The sequence below is a fragment of the Lithobates pipiens genome, unplaced genomic scaffold (genome assembly GCF_037356315.1).
Source record: "Lithobates pipiens isolate NorthernLeopardFrog02 unplaced genomic scaffold, aLitPip1_a1.2 Scaffold_1, whole genome shotgun sequence".
NCBI classification, from domain to species: Eukaryota; Metazoa; Chordata; class Amphibia; order Anura; family Ranidae; genus Lithobates; species Lithobates pipiens.
Window position 1 is genome coordinate 210,047,627 of NW_027507685.1, and position 16,480 is coordinate 210,064,106.

General features: G+C 41.5%; 1 protein-coding gene across 1 annotated transcript in view; it reads left to right on the forward strand.

The window, feature by feature from the left end:
• Positions 1 to 13,586, forward strand: part of LOC143982529 (cytochrome P450 2G1-like) — a 108,493-nt gene extending 94,907 nt beyond the window's left edge. The window contains exons 7-9 of the mRNA XM_077481359.1: positions 6,119 to 6,306; positions 9,379 to 9,520; positions 9,840 to 13,586. Of these exons, the coding sequence (XP_077337485.1) occupies positions 6,119 to 6,306; positions 9,379 to 9,520; positions 9,840 to 10,021 (512 nt within the window). The 3' untranslated portion in view covers positions 10,022 to 13,586. The remainder of the gene's footprint in view (positions 1 to 6,118; positions 6,307 to 9,378; positions 9,521 to 9,839) is intronic.
• Positions 13,587 to 16,480: the final 2,894 nt, after the last annotated feature.

The window sequence follows — 16,480 nt, forward strand, 5'->3', positions numbered from 1 at the left end:
GTCTTGCCAACCCAACATGGTTGCCTTCCGACTCAGGATCAGCAAGAATTCCCCTTTTCACTGCACAGCCAGGTGTTCTTACATAAGTCGATTTTTTTTATTTATTTTCACCCGACACTTTGCTGCCATTCATCGTGGACCAAACTAATTTATATGCCCAGCATCATATTGCCAACAACCTACAATCATCATACGCCCTTCCGTTTGAGTGGAAGGATTTGACTCTGGAGGAGTTCAAAGTCTTTATGGACCTCACCATAAATACGGGGCTTACAAAAAAAAAATGAAGGACATGCCTATTGGTCCATCAACCCCATCCACCACATGCCCATTTATTCTTCCGTAATGTCCAGGTCCCGTTAAGAGATGATTATGAGCTTCCTTCATTTCAGCAACAACACCCAGTGCCCTCACCACAATCATCCAAATTATGTTAAGTTATATAAAATGATATAAAACAATTTGCAAAACCCTATGTCCCCGATCAGCATATATGTGTAGATGAGTCCTTGGTACCCTTTTTAGGTCGGCTAGGAATAAAGCAATACATTCCTAGCAAAAGGGCTAAATACGGAGTGAAATTTTATAAGCTTTGCAAGAGAGTCACGGGATATCTGTATGCGTTCCGCATATACGAAGGAAGAGATTTCCAGCTCCACCCCCCTGAATGCCCAGCCTACATGGGCACAACTGGAAAAAATGTGTGGGACCTGGCATACCCAATGCTGAAGGAAGGTTACCACATATACCTGGATAGCTTCTACACCAGCCTGCCCCTTTTCAAACACCTATACCTCACAGAAACCCTGGCCTTGCGGAACCTCCACAAAGAATAGGAAGGGCTTCCCACAAGCCATAGTGAATAAAAACTGCAAAGGGGAAAAGGAGCAAATTTGAGATGCAACAAAGTGCTGGCCGTGGGGTGGAAGGATACCAGGAATGTGTACATGATGCCCACCACCCATGATGATATTACAATTGAAGTTCAGAGAAGATGAGGTCCCATTGAAAAGCCAACATGCGTACAAGATGACAATCTCTACATGGAGGGTGGATTTCAATGCCCAAATGCTTCAGCCCTATTTTTCCATAAAATTATTCCCAAATAAGCTGCGCTATACTGATTCGATAAATGCTATGTGAAGCAAATGAGTGAATAAATAAAGCATGAAATCAAAAAATATTAACAAAGTGCAGACAGGGAAATGCATATACTAATGTTCAAATATTAGTCCATCATCCCATCAACAAAAAACGTTTTGCTTGTAATCTCCAACGTGTTTTAAACACACCACACCGATATAGGAAAAGTGTCATCAGAGTTTGCAGGAAAAAAGAGGACTTCCACCACCAACACTACTGCCGCTTACCAGCTACACTGATCCCATCTCAGAGACCAGATATCGCCAAATCAAAAACGCTTCCTCTGAGTCAGGACTGCATGGAGGGTGTATCCTCTTTAAGCGCTTGGTTCAAATGGTTAGAAGAATCCTACGGCCACACCGCTTATTCCAATGGTTAGAAAAATCCTACGGCCACACCGCTCATTGCCCAGCACATATAATAACGAAAGGAATCGCCATAGTGTGATATAGTCACGAAATTTAATATAATAAAAAAGATTGCACTTACATCAAGTAGAAAAAACTTTGCTTTGTAAAACAAACAAATTCGCCGGCCGGCTTAGTAACGCTGCCCGTCGCTTCCGGGTCCAGCGTAGATCGCGGTGACGTCAGTACGTCGCTCCTCCCTACGCCGTTTCGTTATAGGTAACGTCTTCCAGGGGCAACGCCCCTGGAAGACGTTACCTATAACGAAACGGCGTAGGGAGGAGCGACGTACTGACGTCACCGCGATCTACGCTGGACCCGGAAGCGACGGGCAGCGTTACTAAGCCGGCCGGCGAATTTGTTTGTTTTACAAAGCAAAGTTTTTTCTACTTGATGTAAGTGCAATCTTTTTTATTATATTAAATTTCGTGACTATATCACACTATGGCGATTCCTTTCGTTATTATATGTGCTGGGCAATGAGCGGTGTGGCCGTAGGATTTTTCTAACCATTGGAATAAGCGGTGTGGCCGTAGGATTCTTCTAACCATTTGAACCAAGCGCTTAAAGAGGATACACCCTCCATGCAGTCCTGACTCAGAGGAAGCGTTTTTGATTTGGCGATATCTGGTCTCTGAGATGGGATCAGTGTAGCTGGTAAGCGGCAGTAGTGTTGGTGGTGGAAGTCCTCTTTTTTCCTGCAAACTCTGATGACACTTTTCCTATATCGGTGTGGTGTGTTTAAAACACGTTGGAGATTACAAGCAAAACGTTTTTCGTTGATGGGATGATGGACTAATATTTGAACATTAGTATATGCATTTCCCTGTCTGCACTTTGTTAATATTTTTTGATTTCATGCTTTATTTATTCACTCATTTGCTTCACATAGCATTTATCGGATCAGTATAGCGCAGCTTATTTGGGAATAATTATTTGAATTGTGGGTATCTCACGGTTAAAGCTGCTGCTGCGTTTATAATTCACAATTTATTTTATTTTTTATTTTTTTTTGTTTCATTACTTCACATTAAGTTTACATAGGAACAGCGCTGTATTTTTTAGCTTTTTATTCTATTTGTCCATAAGGAGGTCCCGTTTCTGGTACAAGAAAGTAGCAATCTATTTAATTAACTTGGTCATTTATAATGCCTACATAATTCACACCAAATCCTTGGAAAGCCCTGTCAACTTCCTAAAATTCACCAAAGAAGTTGTCACATCCCTCATCTACTAACAAAGACCCCCCCCCCCCCAAAAAACCCCTTTGCTCTGATGCTGTTAGCTGACTTCATGAGCGTCACTTCCCAGACAACATTCTACCATCTGAAGCACACCGATGACACCAAAAAAGATGTCGAGTATGCAGCAAAAGAGGATTTCGAAGTGATACCAGCTACCATTGTCCCCAGTGTCCCTCTGAACCTGGCCTTTGCATTGCTTCCAACTGTATCACACATCCCTAAAATATTAGCCCACATTCTTAACCATTTCCCCATTTTCATCACCTGTGCTCACCATCTCCCATGCTTCCTCAAATAACCATGCCACTGCTTTCCACGTGAACTGACCCTGGCCTGTTTTTTTACTATGCTTCCGCCTACAGTTTGGACTACTTCCACATGAACTGACTCTGGCCTGTTTTTTTACTATGCTTCTGCCTACAGTTTGGACTGCTTCCACATGAACTGACTCTGGCCTGTTTTATCAACTACGCTTCTGACTGCTGCTTGGAGTGCTTCCATGTGAACTGACCTTGGCCTGTTTTATCAACTATGCCTCTGCCTACCGCTTGGACTGCTTGCACGTGAACTGACCATGGCCTGTTTATCAAATACACTTCTGCCTACCGCTTGGACTGCTTGGACGTTAACTGACCCTGGCCTGTTTTATGGACTATGCTTTTGCCTAACGCTTGGACTGATTTGTTGCCCTGCTACTGTATTACACAGGGGTCTCACATGTGAGAGGCCCCAGAAATGTTTTTCTGGATGGAAAAAATATATTTTTTTTGTTGTCTCCGGGTTTCGTAATTTCCTGATTAGGGTCTGGAGTCCAGAGCCTTCATAGAGATTTGGGTGGGTGAAGCCTCTTCCCCTGTGTCCCTGTGCACAGGTCTTACCTGATTGCGGCCCTCAGCCTGCTGCTGACTTACTGCCATCATGCCTCTGGACTATGAAAATAATTATCTTTAGCAAGAGGCAGTATGTTTATGAAGGGCTGGAGAGCGGTACAATAATGTGTGCAGGCAGGTAACGTTGTACCAGGGCCAATATTGTGGCTGTGCTGGCTGTCTCTGCCTGGACAATTTCTATGGACAAATGCTTTGGCTGTGCTAACAATATCCCTGTGCTGACTATAGACAATATTCCTGCCTGCTGCCTGGACAATTAGTATTGTTGTCACTAAGCACATCCCTGCCTGCTGCCTGGACCAAATCTTTCCTCTGTGGACACTACTAAAACCACAGGTAATACTTTTTCTTTACCCTTTCCTCAATATAATTTATTTTGGAGTGTAATTTTTGGTATGTAAATGGTATGTGTTATAAAAATGAAGGGCCTTCAAAAATGATAGCTTGTCAGGAAATTAGATGTGGTGTTCCAGGGCCTTCAAAAGTGTAATGAGTGGTTGAGAAATGATAAGTGTAATTGATGCTTGTAGAACGCCTGAAGGTGCTACTTCAATGGTGGGCCTCTGTATGTGGCTAGGCTGTGTAAAAGTCTCACACGTGTGGTATCACCATACTCAGGAAGAGTAGCAGAATGTATTTTGGGGTGTCATTTTTGCTATGTACATTCTATGTGTTGGAAATATCTTAAAAATTGACAACTTTGTGTAAAAAAAAGTGTTTTAATTTTTTTCCACATTTTCCAAAAACATGCAGAAAAAATTAACCTTTCAAAAGACTCTTATGCCTCATAGATTATACATTGGGCGTTTGCTTTCCAAAATGGGGTCATTTTGTTGATAATTTCATTGTCCTGGTTCTCCAGGGCCTTTAAAAGTGTAATAGGTCGTTATGAAATTATATATGTAATTTATGTGCCTATAACACCTGACGGTGCTCCTTGCATGTTGGGCCTCTGTATGTGGCCAGGCTGTGAAAAATTCTCACACATGTGATATTGCCATACTCAGGAGGAGTAGCAGAATGTGTTTTGGTGTGTAGTTGCAAGCATGCATATCTGTGTGAGAGAAATAACCTGTTAATATCAAAATTTTGTAAAAGAATACAAAAAACAAAAACATAAATCTTCAGATTACATAGAATTGTTGGAAAAAATTACCACTTCAGAAAAAAACCCTGTGACTTACTAAATACCTTGGCATGTCCCCTGTCCAAAAAGGGTCATTTGGGGGGTATTTGTACTTTCCTGGCTTGTTAGCTTCTCAAGAAATTAGATAGCCCTTCAGTACATCAGGTGTGATCAATTTTCAATGATTGGCACCATAGCTTGTAGACTCTATAACTTTCACAAAGACCAAATAAAATACACTAATTAGGGTTATTTTTACCAAAGATATATAGTCATATAAATTTTAGCCCAAATGTTTGAAGACAAATTACTAATTTGCAACATTTTATGACAGAAACAAAGAAAAAGGCATTTTTTTCACCAAATTTTCAGTCTTTATTTATAGCACAAAAAATAAAAAGCCCACTAGTGATTAAATACCACCAAAAGAAAGCCCTATTTGTGTGAAAAAAAGTACGCAGATTTAATTTGGGTACAGTGTTGCATGACTGAGTAATTGTCATTTAAATTGTGAGAGCACTGAAAGCTGAAAATTGGTCCGGGCAGGAAGGGGGTGAAAGTGCCCTGTAGGCAAGTGGTTAAAGAGGAGTTTATGTTACAGTCTCATGGAAAAGGTATTTTTGAGGCTTCTGTTGGTCGAATGAGGAGTGGTGGAGAAGGGGGCCACCTAAATGATACATTTAAAACATTTTTTAGTCCTCTGCGCCCTGGGCTGCATCATATGGTGGAAGATTGACTAGGGGCGAATCTTGGGGATAGGAATGGGGATTATTATGGCCACCTAATGATAGTTTTTTTGCAGACTAATCCCCCATACGGACGGTCGGACATTCCGACAACAAAATCCATCAGATTTTTCTGATGGTTTTTGGCCGAAACTTATCTTGCATACACACGGTCGCACAAAGTTGTCGGAAAATCCAATCGTTCTGAACAAGGTGACATAACACACGTACAACGGGTCTATAGATGGGCCAGTAGCCAATAGCTTTCGTATTTTAGTTCATTCTGAGCATGCATGGCACTTTGTCTGTCTACACATGATCAGAATTTAAACAATCGGATTTTATTGGTGGAAAATGTTAGATCCTGCTCTCAAACTTTGTGCGTCGGAAATTCCAACGGAAAAAGTCTGATGGAACCCACACATGATCAGATTTTCTGACAACATGATCCGATCGGACTTTTTCCATCAGAATTTCTGACCGTGTGTATGGGGCATAAGAAGATTATGGGTAAAAGTACACAAATTAGCTAAACAATTATACAAGTGATAGCACAAGTATCATTATCAATTCTCTTTATTAGGCAAGGTCTGCAAAGAGATTGAATGCATCATTGGCCGAGACCGAAGCCCCAAAATGCAAGACAGAATTCGGATGCCATTTACAGATGCTGTGATTCATGAAATGCAGCGATTCATTAACCTACTTCCAATGGGTGTGCCTCGGAAAACTACAAGGGATGTTGAGTTTAGAGGGTACTATCTACCCAAGGTAAATATCTTTTACTTATAGCATATTTACTTTATCAGTCAATTGTCTTATATTTCAGCATCTATAGACCTATATGGCTCTGAGTTTTTTTCCCTCTGGCATTATCTGATCAGATTTCATGGGCTACAACAAAAGTTTGAAAAACAAGTTATGATTGACCATCCTGGCCATAGACGGTTTGAATGTTGACTGGTTTAACAGGAATCGGGTGAGATTTGAACTGTATATGGGCAGGCTGAATGTACCAAGTTAATCGATCAATCAACTTGGGTACAACCAGCCTTCCAGATTCACATTGGATTATCACTAGCAGCTGCTGTAGCTGCCAGCAATAATCTCTGTCTTCTCCTGCCGGGAGCAGACAGTGGCCCACCAGGAGGGATTCCCCCGTCAGAACTATGGCAGTGATGGCGAACCTTGGCACCCCAGATGTTTTGTAACTACATTTCCCATGATGCTCCACTACACTGCAGAGAGCAAGAGCATCGTGGGAAATGTAGTTCCAAAAACATCTGGGGTGCCAAGGTTCGGAATCACTGGTCTATGGCTTGCCTTAGTTTCCTAGCATTCTGTGAAAAAATGTAGTCTGGTAATCCTTCATTGAAAACAGCAAATCTTGATTGATGTCAGTGTTAGCATTGGTAATGAAGTTGTCACCAAAAAAGCATTCTTGTATATGGAACTCCTCCCTGGAATCTGGTATCCTTATTGAATTTTTGAATAAATATAAAATTGCAGCGCTAAATAAAGTGTAAAAATCCCGACCTCTGCTCAGCTGGATCCTTCAATTGGAATCTGGAAATCCACATATCCCACAAACCCCCCCCCCCCCCCATATGAAATGGTAACGGGGACTTTCCCAGTGGCGTCAGAGGGGGTGGGGTCACTGTTTACATAACCGGGTGGCCCCGCCACCCTCTGATGCCACGGGAAAGTCCCTGTGGTGTCAGAGGGGGCAGGATCACCCAGGTACATCACAGGGTGGCCCCACCCTCAGTTATATCAGAACTGTCAAAGGCTATGAAGCGTCACACAACATGAGCCTCCCATGGAGGCGGATCGTCTGTGAATTTTTCTTCTTTTTCGGTATGTCAGCGAAACAAGTTATAAGAAGATGAATGGACATTGTGGTAAATTTTTATTTTTTTATTTTTTAATAAAGGACTTGTCCCCAAGCTGTGTCTTGTCGTTTTTAAAATTTTGACACTTTTTTTGTGAAATGGAAGGGGTACATTTGTACCCTGCTATCATCACACAGGGGGGGGGAGGGATCTGGGGGTCCCCTTGTTAAAGAGGGCTTCCAGATTCCGATAAGCCCCTTGCCCGCAGACCCCCACAACCACTGGGCAAGGGTTGTGGTGATAAGGCCCTTGTCCCCATCATCATGGGGACAAGGTGCTTTGGGGGGCTACCCCAAAGCACTCTCCCTTTGTTGAGGGCATGTGGCCTAGTACGGTTCAGGAGGGTGGACGCTCTCATCTTTTCCTGCAGCCTGCCAGATTGTGTGCTCGGATAAGGGTCTGGTATGGATTTTGAGGGATACCCCTACGCCATTTAAAAAAAAAAATTGTGCAGGGTTCCCCTTAAAATCCATAGCAGACCTGAAGGGTCTGGTTTGGATTTTAGGGGGGACCCCTGTACCATTTTATTAAAAAAATTTGCGCAGGGTTCCCCTTATTTTCCATATCAGACCCGAAGGGCCTGGTATGGATTTTAGTAGGATCCCCAAGCAATTTCTTTTTTAATTTTGGTTCGGGGGTTCCCCTTAATATTCATACCAGACCCAAAGGGCCTGGTAATGGACGGGGGGAGATCCCATGCTCTTTTTTTCAATGAGCTTTATCTACATTGCCGAGACCCGACAATTCATTACAACCACGATCAGTTTTAAATGACAATTTACAAATGTAATTTTGCTGTGGTACTGTTCTAAACACTGGAAAAATGCACCACTTTACAGGCATACTTTAGACACCCCCTAGGCACAATATTTAACCGGTGGCGTACCTGTACGTCACTTTGAATTTGCTGCAGAGACATTTGTCATTGCATGCGCGCCAGCCGGGAGCTCCATGAGTAGGATCACAGGTCCGATGGACTCGATGTCCGCTGGGATACCCGCAATCGCCTCACGGAGAGGAAGGACAGGGAGATGCTAATGTAAATAAGCATCTCCCTGTTCTGCCTAGTGACTGTGTCACTGATATGTGCATTATTCACTATCCTCCATATCACCCCTCCCTTCCTGGGGTGTATCTACATGTTGTTGATCCAGCCATTTGAAAAACATTTTATCTATGCCCTTGCAACTGTTGTGCCATTCGCACTGTTGGAAGACAACGTCTAAGGAAGATTCAGTCCTTTTCATTACAAATAACAGGAAAGGAATATCCAATGAATTGCTTTATTTCTTGTTTTATCTTACAGAATGTTCGTACCATTTATGCAATATGTAGGTCAGATGACCAGATGATTATGTGATTGTCTCAGAGAACATGTGTAAAATTTTAGATCAGGATACACTTAACATAGGCTTTCCATACATTTTCAGAAATTCCATAACAGAGATCCAAGCTGTTTGAAATTTATAGTTATAACTAAATTACAAACACAATGGAACGAGTGCAATCACACTAGAGAAATTTCTGATCCCAGGCTTGAGAGCTCTGGCTACAAGTTCTGGCTGAGATTTGTTTGCTAGTGGAAAGAGGCATAATCCCTGCACTGAACCGTGGATCAGATATACCAATATCTGAGAGGAACCTGGGAGATATATAAACCCTGAACAGGACTTTCCTAAGCTCCCTCTGGGATGCTCTACTACAGGTGTTTTAGGTTCACTTTTTTACTCAGGAATCGACAATCATTTGTTTATGTTGCATCACCTTCAAGTTCACTTTCTCCTTCAATAAGCTAAATAACAGTGTGAAATATGAGTGAAACTGGAAATAAAAACTGTTATTGAATCATTGGTGAACTTTCATATATATGAGATGCAAACACTTTTATATAAGTAAGTTAAACCCGGTAATCTGTTATACAATAGCTCAGCTTTTGTCTTTGCTTTTACAGCACACCAACATTTATCCAATGATTTCCACTGTGTTAAAAGACCCTGCCTGTTTTTCATACCCTAATGAATTCAACCCAAAGAATTTTCTTGATGAAAATGGAGAATTTAGGAAGAATGATGGCTTTATGCCTCTTGCTGCAGGTAAGAAATAAAAATCTACTTATATACAACGTATCTTAAAGTAAAATGATGACATTTATATATAAACACGGTGTAAGAATTTGTCTTGATATCTGCCTCCTGTAATGGGGAACTATCACTAGCACTAAAACCCACTCAGGTTCTCCTCTTTGGTCAGCAAGGCTAACCATTACATTATATAAAACATATATGTTCTATAACTATGACTAAATTAAAAATAGGAGCCCAAACCGACTAATTTTATTATATGCATTTCAAGTTTTAATTTTACCTTTAACTCAGGTATCATTTAATATCAACTGTATTTATTCCCTCATAGGGAAGAGGAACTGTATTGGAGAAGCTCTGGCCCGAATGGAAATTTTCCTTTTAGTGGTTACAATCTTGCAGAACTTTGTATTAAAGCCTGAACTTCCTATGGAGGATCTGGATCTGTGCCCAGATGTATCTGGATTTGGGAATCTACCAAAGTCGTATACGATGGCTTTCATTCCTCGCTAGCAATGAACTTTTTCTCTGAAGTTCTGAACCTGAAGAAGTCCATCTGGGGCATAAACATCTAAAGCAGAAAGAAATACATTTTTTCATCAGTGCTCTTACTATGCTACTATACATTTTCAGGTAGTATGTGTAGTGCTACCCCCCACAGGAGCTGTTGGATAGGATGGGTCCCCTGTTCTTTGCCTTGACCTCCTCAATGGTGACAGCCCTCGACACCTTATGTTAAGTGAACAAAGCTTACAATATCACAAAAAAATCACTGGTGATGTCAGGCACACAATAATGATGCTGGGTCATGAAACATAGTTACATAGTTAATCTGGTTGAAAAAAGACACAAGTCCACCCAGTTCAACTAACAGAGAAAAAAACAAAGCACACACATTCCTATATCCACAGTTGATACAAAGGAAGGCATAAAAAAACAATAAAGCATGATCCAATTTGCTCCAGCTGGGGGAAAAATTCCTTCCTGGTCCCCCCAGAGGCTCCTTCAGATTTTCCCTGGATCAACTTTACCTATAAATATTAGTATACAGTTATATTATGTGCATTTAGAAAATAATCCAGGCCTTTTTTAAACAATCTACTGAGATGGCTAGAATCACTTCTTGAGGGAGTCTATTACACACAGGGCTGGTGCAAGTATTTTTGACACCCTAGGCAAAACCTTATTTTGCCGCACCACAATCCCCCCATTGACTCTGCCCCTCACTGAGACTTTTGCGACACCTCTTCACCAATTTCTTCAGCCGTGGTCCACAGGCCTGTACCTGTGCTTCTGGACCCAGCCGGAAGACCGATAGTGGATGGCACCAGCTCGCTTCCTCGTGCCAGCTGTGGTCCACAGGCTAGGGCAGTATACAGACAGGCTAACTGTGTAATTGCCTGTCTGTACAAGCATACAGATACACTGACCATGGCAGGCCAAAGGAAAAGAGGGGGGATGAGGGAGCGCCCCCCCGAACTGTACCAGACCATATGCCCTCAACATGGGGAGGGTGCTTTGGGGTAGCCCGTTAACATTTCACACGGGGGAGGCCGGATCTGGGGGTCCCCTTGTTAAAGGGGGCTTCCAGATTCCGATAAGCCCCCCGCCCGCAGACTCCCACAACCACCGAGCAAGGGTTGTGGGGATGAGGCCCTTGATGATCATATACCCTTTTTCAAGGGAGAATACATTTAGTTCCTCTAATCTATCCTCATGGCTGAGCTCCCCCATGTAGTTATATGACTGAGCAGAGGTGACTCCATTTTGGATTCATATATCTTAGCTTGTATATTCAGATTCTAGTTAAAGCCAACTAGTTAATAACAGGTTCTCTATAAAGCATACATATAGACTTACCTTGTTTGTCTGTTTGTTCATTTATTTTTTTGTCTGTTTGTTTGTTGATTGTTGTTTGCTGAACTTATAATGGGTCGGTGAAATGTGCAGATCAGTGCAGATCACTATTCAGGAACAGGCACAGGAACAGAGGGTGGTGGGAGATGATTCCCAGGTGGCGTCGGGGCATGGTGCCTCTACTACACCAGACAAGGCTTTCTTCTATTAGTGTTCTATTAGGAGATGGATTGGGCATAGTGGAAGAAGGGGAGGATCAGAGAAACAGCCTTTTTACACAATATGCAAGATTAACCCCTTAAGTTTCACAGCGAGTATAACAAGCAGGCTTTACTGCATAAACAGACAGATTTTACAGCTGTGGGTTTATTAACACTTTAAACTGATAGGTCTATAGTTACTTGGTAAAGACTTTGACCCCTTTTTAAATATAGGCAACACATTGGCCTTATGCCAATCCAGTCATTAAAGAGACCCTACAAATTAAAAACAATGTCTTTGAAATTACAGAGTTTAATTCTTTTAGGACACATGGGTGTATGCCTTTTGGTCCATGTGCTTTATCCACCTTTATTCTGTCTAAATATTTCTGGACCATATCAGTTTTGGGCTATTGTGAATCATTTGGGGCTTTGTCAATATAATTCCCTGAAACAGCAAACAAATAAATTAATTCAAGTCTCAATATATTGTCTACACTATGATTGATACCATAAAGGCATAAACGTGGATTAGCAATAGTGGTAGAGCAACTCAACATACATCAGTAGGAATAGGAGAGCACTATGCACCAGGATCAGCATAAATAATAGCAAGATCACAGTGAGTGAAGCAAAGGATGGTAACATAGTAGAATTAACTGCATTCAGGAGACTATACTGCCAAAAGTGCATTAATGGTGACTCTGCTAGACCTAGGCTAGTAGAAAGGCTTTGTAAGGGTCAGTCATTTGTTGTGTTCTCCTTCCAGCCATAGTTGGGGCCCATAATCAGTGTTGGCGCACTTATCAACAGTCTTGATAAATTGGCATACAGTGTAGGTGCTATGTAACCTGCTTCCAGTAACTCAGACCCTGCTATCAGTGTGTGAATGATGGGCAGTGAGCCCTCCCACCAGCCCCTACGGTGTGGCTGTAGACTCCCATTCTAGGAAAAGAGCCCGTTGCCTCTTCTCAGATGGCTCTGGTGATTAGAAGTGAAGGAGAGTGGGAAGATGTTCCAGTCTCCCTGCAGCAGGGGTGAGATGGATGGAAACGCAATTGTCTATGCAGAGCTGCCCCTCTGTCACCGCTCTCAGGTCTCAAATTCTGGTTCTCACCAGTCTGGTCTTCCACAGAGATGTGGGTACACAGCCTGATGTGCTCACATGGACTCCTGTGCTACCAAGAGGAAGAAGTTCTTTAAAGCAGTTAGGCAAAAGACTTCCCTTCTGCCTCAGTGTCCTCTAGGAAGTGTAGTGTTAGGATCCATGATCCTCAGAATTCTGCACAGAAGTTAATAGACTTTCCAGCCTATAGCTCTCCCTAGCTGACTGGAGGGCACAACATCTAGCATAGCAGTATAAAGTGAAATTACAATTCCATGTTTCTATATTCCATCACCTGACTACATATGCAAGGGCCCTGACAGGATAGGGGCGGAGTCCAGTGTAAAATAGAGCAGATTTACTGGCCAGTTTTGTTGCCTTTTTGGCTGGACATGGATAGCTGTGCCAATACACCACATACACCCTGGAAGGCTACTAGCCTGGTCTAATCAGCACCCATAAGTAGTCAATCTTATACCTTCCACGGGTCTTACTGCAATAGACCCAAACAGCAGACTTACCCAGTACCATCCAAAGTTACCAAAGAATGTCCCTATCCCGAGGGTATCCTTATCCTGCGGCTCGATGTCCTCATAGCAAGTTGCTTGCTGTGGGGGCACTCAACAGGTGGGAAGGGCCAAGAGAGCCAGCAAGAGACCAAGAATAGGAGGCTTGCGGCTCCTCTATGCAAAACCACTGCACAGAGCAGGTAAGTATAAAAAAAAAAAATCTTTTTAAACAAAAAAAAACAAGACTTTCATATCACTTTAATGACCCCATTGTTACATTGAAATGTTTGTTACATATTTTAAACCATACTTTGTTCATATCTTTATTGTTGTTTATTTACTGGTTCAGAGTGTTTCTATAACATTAATTTGTTTTTGTAATTTTTGCTTAATGGTTATATTAATCGATTTAACCAGGAGGGGCTGCAGTAGTGTATTGTATATATTCACAAAAAGTGAAGTTGTCTGACTTACAGAATGATGTAAAGAGAATGTCTGGTAAATGGCAGAGACTAGCCAGGGAAAGAAACTAAACAAGAGTTTTTTGTACCAGACATTTAGTCCATAAAATTAGACATGGGCACACTGAAATATTTCATTTCAGAATTTCGTTTTTGTCCGAAAAATAAATGTATTTAGTTAAGTAAATGCTCCCTCTTCCCTATGTAGGTGTGTGTGCGGGTGTGTATATATATATATATATATATATATATATATATATATATATACACACACACACACGTGTCTATACATGTCCATACAGTTATAAATTTTCAATAGTCCTTATATAATATTTCATGAATTTCCTGATATTTTATCACAATTTTCTACTACTAATCCTAATTCAAAAAATATTTTTGAGTCTTTTCAATTAAGTTTTAGTTATAACTCTTTTTTTATAATTGAATCCCTCATGTGTGTTCTTACTGTACATGTGTGCGTATGTGTGTGTATATATATATATGTATATATATATATATATATATATATATATATATATATATATATATATACATACATACACACACACACACACACACACACACACACACACACACACACACATACATATACATATGTTCAGTATTACTAATCTGCTTCTGGAATAATCACTACCTATTTTTATATTTTTTTAATCAATTTTTATCAATTTGGTTTTTATTACATTTTATTATTCATTTTTATTCATTGGCTCCCATTCTTATTCTAATCTAATCTTATTCTAATCACTTTCCCTCCACCATCCACCCCCACTCCATCCAAGCATTTTATGTATCTCATAGAGTTAGCGTGCCACCTTAAAGAGGAAGTAAACCCTGATGGGTTTACTTCCTCTTTGATTCCCTGCAAAGGTAAAGCATAATGGAGTACTATGCATCGCATAGTAGTCAATTATGTGTCACTTACCTGACACAGGAGCCAGCGAAGTCACCGCTGTCCCCTGTAGTTCCGAGCGTCCATCTTCTTGGGGGGTCTCCGTGGGTCTCGCTGCTCCGGCGCTGTGATTCGCCAGAGCAGTGATGACGTCACTCCCGCGCATGCGCACAGGAGCCGACACTTGCGGCATATCGCCGCGATCTGCGGCTTGCCCAGTGCGCCTGCGCACCGCTGTCTTCAGGTAAATATCTCCTAAACCGTATAGGTTTAGGAGATATTTCTTGGACCTACAAGTAAGCCTTAATCTAGGCTTACCTGTAGGTCAAAGTGGTTTGTAAGGGTTTACAACCACTTTAATAGAGTAGGAGAATGTAACACATACATTTTTGTTTAAACATCCTGTTATCCTTTAAAAATAAAAAGGTGAGTCCGTGGTGCTCCAGATGGGCAGAGACAAGTAGAAGAAAAAGGATAAAAAGCCAGGAGAGACATCCTTAAAAGGGTGGTATTTAGTCAGTTGTACAGTGCCTTGCAAGAGTATTCACCCCCCTTGGCTTTTTACCTATTTTGTTACATTACAGCCTTTAGTTCAATGTTTTTTTAATCTGAATTATATGTGATGGATCAGAACACAATAGTCTAAGTTGGTGAAATAAAATTAGAAAAATATATACATAAAACTATTTTTCAGAAATAAAAAAATGGATAATTGGCATGTGCGTATGCATTCACCTCCAAGTAAGGAACAATGTTGGTGAGAAGTACAAGTCCGGGTTAGGTTATAAAAAAATAACCAAATTGGATAGGACAACAATAAGCCGTACGCTCCATAAAGTTGGGTTTTATGGCAGAGTGGCCAGAAAAAAGCTATTACTTTCAGCAAAAAACAAAATGGCACGTTTTGAGTTTGCAAAAAGGCATGTGGGAGACTCCCAAAATGTATGGAGGAAGGTGCTCTGGTCTGATGAAACAAAAATGTTACTTTCTGGCCATCAAAGAAAACGCTATGTCTGGTGCAAACACAACACATCACATCACCCAAAGAACACCATCAGCAGTCAGGACTGGGAGACTGGTCAGAGTTGAGGGAAAGATGGATGGTGCTAAACACAGGGATATTCTTGAGCAAAACCTGTACCACTCTGTGTGCGATTTGAGGCTAGGATGAAGGTTCACCTTCCAGCTGGACAATGACCCCAAACACACTGCTAAAGCAACACTTCAATGATTTAAGGGGAAACATATAAATGTGTTGGAGTGGCCAGTCAAAGCTCCGACCTCAATCCAATAGAAAATCTGTGGTCAGACTTAAAGATTGCTGTTCACAAGCGCAATCCATCCAACTTGAAGAAGCTGGAGAAATTTTGCAAGGAGGAATGTGCAAAAATCCCAGTGGTAAGATGTGGCAAGCTCATAGAGACTTATCCAAAGCGACTTGGACCTGTAATAGCCGCAAAAGGTGATTCTACAAAGTATTGACTTTAGGGGGGTAAATAGTTGTGCACATTGACCTTTTATTAATTTATTTATTGTTATTTTGTCCTATTTGTTGTTTGCTTCACAATAATAATAATAAAAAAAAATCTTCAAATTTGTAGGCATATTCTGTAAATTACCGCATTTATCGGCGTATAATACGCACTTTTTTCCCCTTAAAATCAGGGGAAAATTAGGGGTGCGTGTTGTACGCCGATCCACCACCGTTCCTAACCTTCTCTGCCGCTCTCTGTGGTTTTTAGGTATTTTCGGCCGTTTTCGGGTATATTCGCCCGTTCCCGGCTATTTTCGGCCACATTCGGCCGTTCTTGGCAGCTTTTGGAAAGCCGAGTGCGGCTGAAAATAGGCGAGAACGGCCGAAAATAGCCGAGAACGGCCGAGTGCCCCCGAAAATACCCGAAAGCCACTGAGAATGAGCGCCGCCGAG